Source organism: Lactuca sativa, chromosome 5, assembly GCF_002870075.4.
Source record: "Lactuca sativa cultivar Salinas chromosome 5, Lsat_Salinas_v11, whole genome shotgun sequence".
Classification (NCBI taxonomy): Eukaryota; Viridiplantae; Streptophyta; class Magnoliopsida; order Asterales; family Asteraceae; genus Lactuca; species Lactuca sativa.
In genome coordinates, this window is record NC_056627.2 from 299,104,277 (window position 1) to 299,111,758 (window position 7,482).

General features: G+C 34.0%; 1 protein-coding gene across 1 annotated transcript; it reads left to right on the forward strand.

Annotated features, from left to right (window-relative positions):
* Positions 1–4,844: 4,844 nt before the first annotated feature.
* On the forward strand, positions 4,845–7,276 carry LOC111892565 (PHD finger protein ALFIN-LIKE 4). The gene is made up of 5 exons (XM_023888623.2): positions 4,845–5,203; positions 5,362–5,394; positions 6,179–6,407; positions 6,641–6,776; positions 6,848–7,276. Exons 1-5 carry the CDS (start codon positions 5,098–5,100, stop codon positions 7,112–7,114), a joined length of 771 nt encoding a protein of 256 aa, XP_023744391.1. The 5' UTR covers positions 4,845–5,097; the 3' UTR covers positions 7,115–7,276.
* Positions 7,277–7,482: the final 206 nt, after the last annotated feature.

Sequence of the window (7,482 nt, forward strand, 5' to 3'; positions counted from 1 at the left end):
GTAATTTGTGTGTTTGGTCTCTAACTTATTTTTTTAATTTGGATGATCCCTACTGTTTATTTTTTTTGTGTGTTTGGTCCTTGTCTTATCTCAAACGACTATTGTGTCATTTTTTAATTAATTTTCTTATTTATGTATTTATTTTTTATATATTTTAAAAAACTAATAGACCCCATATATTTGTATCTCCTCACCCTAAACCTGAAACCACATTCGAGAAATTTAAGCTTGGTCCCACCAGTCACCATTCTATCTGTCATCCTCCTCAACTTCTCTTCTTTTTCATCGTTAATGATATTAACGTCTTCACTATCCCTTTTTTTTCGGTCCTTCAACTCCGGCGAATCAGCACCACAACCCTTCTATTGAGTTGTGGTGGTGGAAAATTCAATGAAGAGAGAGTGGTTTGTGGGTTGGTTCGTTGAAGTTTAAGGACCGAAAAAATAAGGGATGATGAAGACGCCAATATCACTAAAGATGGAAAGGAAATATAAGTTGAGAATGATGAGAAATGGGATGGTGACTAGTGGGACCCAACTTAAATTTCTTAAATATGGTTTCAAGTTTAGGGTGAGGAGATGCAGATATGTGGGGTCTATTAATTTTTTTAATATATAAAAAATAAATACACAAATAAGAAAAAAAAAATTAAAAAAAAAAACTAAAAAGGGCACAAAAGTCTTTTGATGTAGGACAGAGACCAAACGCACAACAAAAATAAATAATAGGGATCATCAAAGTTAAAAAATAAGTTAGGGACCAAACGCCCAAATTATCCAAACTACAGGGACCATTAGTGTATTTTACTCTTACATTTTCGGTTTGTTCACATCTGAGTAACTATCTTTTTTGTACACGTATAGGTAACGAACTTTTTAGAAGTGTTCACATATGACTGGTTATGACCGGATGTAACCTGCTACAGCCGGTCATAATGGTCATATGTGAACACTTCCAAAAAATCTATTACCTAGATGTGTACAAAAAAAATAGTTACCCAGATGTGAACAAACCGAAAAATTAATTACCTTATTAAGTCCATTTCTCATTATTATATTCATATTATGATATTTGGCATGCTTGTTTTATAAAAAGTTGAAAAAACGACAATTTATGTTTAAGGGGAACTTGTAAGGCTTGTTTGTTGAAATATATGGAAAAGGACAAGATTGACATTGTAGTTATGTTTGGCTTGCAACAACTAAATTAAATTGATTTATTTTTCAAGTTTTATTTATTTTTTATTTTTTGTAAATTGATATGTTTGATGATTTAAAAAATAGTTTTAAAGGTAGCTTTTTAAAAAACTATTTAGACTATTTTTTTAGGAGTTTTTTTTTTTTTTTTAGTGTCTTTCAAATATATCCTTAATTAATTATAGAAAACATATTATTCTAAATTTCATTTTATATATTTCAGCAAACTTATCAACTATTTTACCAAACATTGTTTTTTATCAACTAGTTTTTCAGCTAGCTTTTCACATAACAACGAGTTTTCCAATTAGTATGTCAAACATAACATGTATGTTCTGATCGGTACAAATGGTTTAGGGTTTAGGGTTAAAATAATATTTTAACCCTAAATGTAGATTTTATGTGTATATAGAAAACAAAATAATTAAAATGCATTCTTATTAATCATTTTATAGCTTTAAATTATTATCAAAATGCTTCTAAAATATAGCAAATGCTATCAAAATACAAAATATATATTTGAAAAAAATATGTTGGATGAGACTTACATGTGTTTATAACTATACACACATGCAAATAAATATATACTTGAAAAAAAGTAAGTTTTAACAACATATAAAATTAAGAAGAACTTTTAAAAAAGTTAAACGAAAAATCTTATAAAAAGAAAACTATAAAAAGTTAAGGAAAATTCGTTAAAAAAAGTTGAACCCAAAATCTTAATAAAAGCTAAAAATTGGCCCAAAATGTAAAGACAAAATTTATGGGACAAAATTCATAACAAGCATTAAAAATATGGGCTAAAACTTCAAAAAGAAAAAAATATATATAAGGGCCATAAAGAAAAATTAAAGGACCAAATTCATAATTACTATTAAAAACATAGGTCAAAACTGGAAAAAAAATAAAAATAAAAAGCGATACAGTAAAAATGAAGGACCAATTTTTTTTTATAAATATTTAAAGGATATTTCAAAATTGAAAAATGAAAAATAAGATGTGAGGTGTATTATTCATCAGGTTGTGTTTTAGTATATTTTTCACGATGACAAAAACCAATAACTAAATAAGTTAAAAAATATATGGCTTAAATTCTCCGTAACACCCGGATATCCAGGTATGGGAATTTGAGTATTTTATATTGGGGAATGAGGAGACTCGGCGAGTTGACGCCTCAACTCGTCGAGTAGGATCGCGTTTTGGGGACCAGTTTAATGAAGGGACTCGACGAGTCGGGTATTTGGACTCGCCGAGTCGGCGCTGTCAAGGAAAACCCTAATTGTCCGGGTTTGGGACCTATTTAAAGGCCCTTATGGCCTTCAGTGGCGGCCACCTACACCTTTGAAGGACTCCTATCGAACCAGTGAGCTGGGAGAGTGAAGAAGAGCCATTTTGGAGCATTCTTGAGGCGATTGTGCAGTGGAATAGTCATTTCCAGCAAAGGGAGGTCAAGGGGGTGTCGATTAAGAGCTTCTGAGCTTGCATCTTCACCATAGAGGTATCAATCGTTCTCCTTTTTCTGTTTTGGGTAAGATTGGTGATTTTAGGGTTTTCTAGCTTCTTTTATGGCTTGATTTGTGGAGTATAGTGTCCCATTGAGTGTGAAGCCATAGATCTGGACCCAAAGGGGTCCAGAGAGTCCCTTCCATCCTGCTTTATGCATCCTATTTGGAGTTTTGAGCTAGGGTTGTTATGTAATGAAGGGTTTCACCCAAATGAGCTTGTAGAACCTTGCATGAGTGCCCAAGGTTCGACCTTTTCGTGGTTATTGGCTTTGAGGGAGTTAGATCTATGGTTTGGTGAAGCAGATCTGACCTTAGAAGGTCATATGAGGGTTGTCATGGGAGCAACTCGCCGAGTCCATAGGCAGACTCGACGAGTCGAGTCGGGGTTGCCCCGCGTTTCATTGCCGAGTAACTCGACGAGTGGAGAGGGAACTCGTCGTGTCTAAGAGGTTTAGAAAGGATTTAGAGAACCCGCATGGACTCGCCGAGTCACTCTTGTGTACTCGCCGAGTCTGGTCAGTGTTGACCGTTGACTTGAGTTGTCTTATGTTGACTTTGGGGGGTTTGGTCAACAGAGGTAATAGAAGTCAGGGAGGGGTAAAATGGTCTTTTACCCATTACCTGACTAGAGAGGGAAAGAGTAATCGTCGGTTAATTAGAGTTGGGACTTCGAGTATTAATTAGAGATATTTGCCTTATGTGTTAGGCGGTGGCGAGTCCGAGGTTCGCATGTGCAGATAATTGCTTTCTGATTGCCAGGTGAGTCTTCTCACTATACTTTACCTTGAGTAGGTAACCAGAGTTATGTGGTAGAGTATTTGTATGCTGTGTATGTTATGTGTTGTACTGCATTATTTCTATGTGATTTATGTTGTGCATATTTACAGAGCTAGAACCGGAAGGTTCCCAGAGTTAGAACTGGAAGGTTCACAAAGTTAGAACCGGAAGGTTCACAGAGTGGGGTCCACGGACCCACAGAGTTATAGCCTCGAGTGGCTAATATGTGTTATGTGTGGTATTTTGGGGAACTCACTAAGCTTCGTGCTTACAGTGTTTTGTGTTATGTGTTTCAGGTTTCTCTCAGGATCACGGGACGACACCAGCTCGATTGTACACACCAGAGAAAGAGTCATGTTTTGAGGATCCTGGTTTATTATGCAAGTGAAAAATGGAGTTATGTTTTGTAATTCGATTATGAATGATATTTTAAGCAAAGTGTTTCTAAGAATTAAACGATTATTTTTAAATGAAAAATTGTTTTGAAATTTTCGGTGTTACATTCTCACTTTGAAATTATTGTAGTTAATCTTTATATATATATATATATATATATATATATATATATATATATATATATATATATATATATATATATATATATATACAACCCTATATGATATTTATTTTTGTACCGCAACATGTCCATTACTATTGCCACCACCATTACCTCCCATCGCCAGCACCATGACCAACTACCGTCACCACCTCCACATCTATTGCCACCCGACACCGCCACCGCCATCACAACTAGCACAACAACACCACCACCTCCATGAAAACACTACCTCTACCTCCGCCCCACACCCTTACCCCTACCTTCGCCACCACCACTTCCGTCACTTCCACCGCCACCAACACCACCACCATGCCGCCATTACTAACACCAACACTACCGAGTTTTTTTTATGAAGACTTGAAAAAAACAAATAATTTTTTTAATGAAGACTGATAACATGAAAAAAGACTTTTGGTCCAGATTTTATTTCGTAGACATGGAAAAAGATTGAAAATATTTTATATTTTCAAAAACAAATACCACCTAAGTCTTATTGGTGTTTGGGTTAGGTAATACATTTATATAATAAATATTAATTTAAATCTAAAATAATTAATAAATAGCAATAAAATTGAAGAGTAAAATAGTAATTTCAACTTAATTTTTGTAACAAATTATAAACAGGATTAACAATGAAAGAAACTGAAACAATAGCGATCATTTTGTAATTTTTTCAATGTAAAATTTGAAAACCAAAAGGACCACTTCTGTAATTTTGTCAATGTAAAATTTGAAAGACAATTTCCACGTCGTCCTATTTGAACCAATAAATAAATACCACGTTATCGATCCACAATGGAAAGGGGAAGTCTTGTTTATATTTTCCCCCCCTTGAAAATAAGCCTCTCCAAAATCCAAATCCTCTATTCCTCTCTCTCTCTCTCTCTCTCTCTCTCTCTCTCTCTCTCTCGCGATCTCTTTTGTTTTTTGGTTTTCGTATTAATTGCTGCTCAAAATCCCTTTTGAAAAAGCTGCAATTCATTCTAGTTTTTTTTGTCAGTTGACGCAAAATCGTATCAGGTGATAGTACCACATCAAATCTTCTCGGAGAACGACGACGATGGACGGTGGAGGCCGTGGTGGCGTGTACAATCCAAGGACTGTTGAAGAAGTTTACAGAGATTACCAAGGTCGTCGTAATGGCTTGATAAAAGCCCTAACTACGGGTACGCCGTTTTTTTTTCTTATAGTTATTCGATATTTAACTCTTATTAAAGCCGGTGTGTTAGAGTTTTCATAAATTTAGGGTTTCTCTTTAACTTCATTTCTTCAAGTTTCGTTGTACGATGCTTTCGAATTCTAACGATTTTCATTTATTGTGCAGATGTTGAGCGATTTTATCGGCAGTGCGATCCAGGTTTGTATTAGGGTTTCTGTTTTGCGCTGTTTCTCTCCCTTTTTTTTCATGTAGGGTATAAATATAATTTTGTAGAAAATACCTTTCTTAATTGGAGAATTCAATGCGTATTTTGGTATTTCAAATCATGATTCGTAAAGATCGGCGATTTTTGTATATCTGTGTGTACTACCGGAGTACAAAATCAAAAGCTGCATTTATGTTCAGTTTTGCATGTATTATCAAATGGTTTGGTTTGATTTTGGTCATGGATTTTGTGCATATGTAAAGAATCTTTCTATGTTATAAGTTAGGAGAGATTTGGGTGGGGGAATATCATCCATCAAAATGTTGGTAGTGACAATCAAATCATGATTTCTGGGGTTTTGCATAGTATTTGTAAAAAAGAAAAGAATGATTGTTTTTTCTTGAATATTCTTAAAAAAAAAGGAGTAGATAATGCTGTGAATGTGATGCTATTTTGTTTTCTTGTACACAACATGCTTCTTTCCTTTGAAGTGTTCTCACTTTACTATACTGTTTTGTAAAGGTGTTTGTACAATTATGTTCTGTGCCTTTGATATAATTGACCCCTGAACACCTGAATTATGATTTTTTCTCTGGTTTGAATCTTTAATTTTTATAACTCTACATCTTTCACAAAAGTCACTTTCTGACATCACACTTAGCAATAAACTTGTGCTTGTTGGTTTTCTTTGTGTCAGTTTAATACATGGATTCTTTATTTCTCTATCAGTGTTTTTTAAGTTGTAATTTGATAATTTATATTCTTTTTATATTTCAGAAAAGGAAAACCTTTGTCTATATGGATTCCCCAGTGAACAATGGGAGGTTAACCTACCAGCAGAAGAGGTCCCTCCTGAGCTCCCTGAACCTGCATTAGGTATCAATTTTGCACGTGATGGAATGCCAGAAAATGATTGGTTGTCTCTTGTTGCTGTTCATAGCGACGCATGGCTACTTTCTGTCGCGTATTATTTTGGTGCTAGATTTGGTTTTGACAAGTCAGACAGGTATAGCTAAACCATTTTAGCTGATGTGGGACACTGACATATAAATTTGAAAAAGAAACTGATGGGACCTAATGTGGGTCCCACATCAGCTAAACACATTTCCATACATCCCATCAGTTTCTTTATATGTTGATCTTACACCATTTTGGTGTTGGTAAAAAAAAGTAATAAATATAAGTTAGAAAAAAAAAGTTTTTTTTTTGTTGTTAAAAAAGATTCAAATTTTGATGTAGGAAACGTCTGTTCAATATGATAAACGATCTCCCAACAGTGTTTGAGGTGGTGGCTGTATACGCAAAGAAACAGACAACTGAAAAATCCTCAATTTCCAATCACAGTAGCAATAAATCCAAGTCAAACACAAAAGGAGTAAGTAAAACAAAATTCTAAACAATATCATTCTTAAGTTTATTAATCTTTTTTAAACTATATATATACAGAGAGGATCTGAATCCCAGATGAAATACGCGAAAATGCAAGGAAAAGAGGATGAAGATGAAATGGAAGATGAAGATGAAGATGAACATGGAGATACTTTATGTGGAGCATGTGGAGAAAACTATGCTTCTGATGAGTTTTGGATCTGTTGTGATATATGTGAGAGGTGGTTTCATGGGAAGTGTGTTAAGATCACTCCTGCAAGAGCTGAACACATTAAGCAGTATAAATGTCCTTCCTGTAGCAGCAACAAAAGAGCTCGCCCATAAGTGTTTTCTTTATTGTTAAGTTGTTTGGTATTTCTCTAGTTTCTTGCTATGTTTAGCTTGTTATTGATGTGAATTTCAGATTTACTTATTAGACTTGTTGATGCCTAAATGTAGAGTTTTCTCACTTCTGTAGGAGTTAACAAGTTATTATCTTTTTTTGTTTGTTTTTTTGCTTAACTGATAAAATTCGTGCAAAAACATACCCAAAGGAATGAATGACGAAAGAAAGGTAATGGAATGAATTATTGTTGTTACCTATTTCTTACTATTTACTAATAAAATAACACTTTCTTTGTAATATAGAATTAGTTATTTCTTAACTTTTATAGAATATGGTATATTAAAAAACTTGCTACAGTTATAAGTGA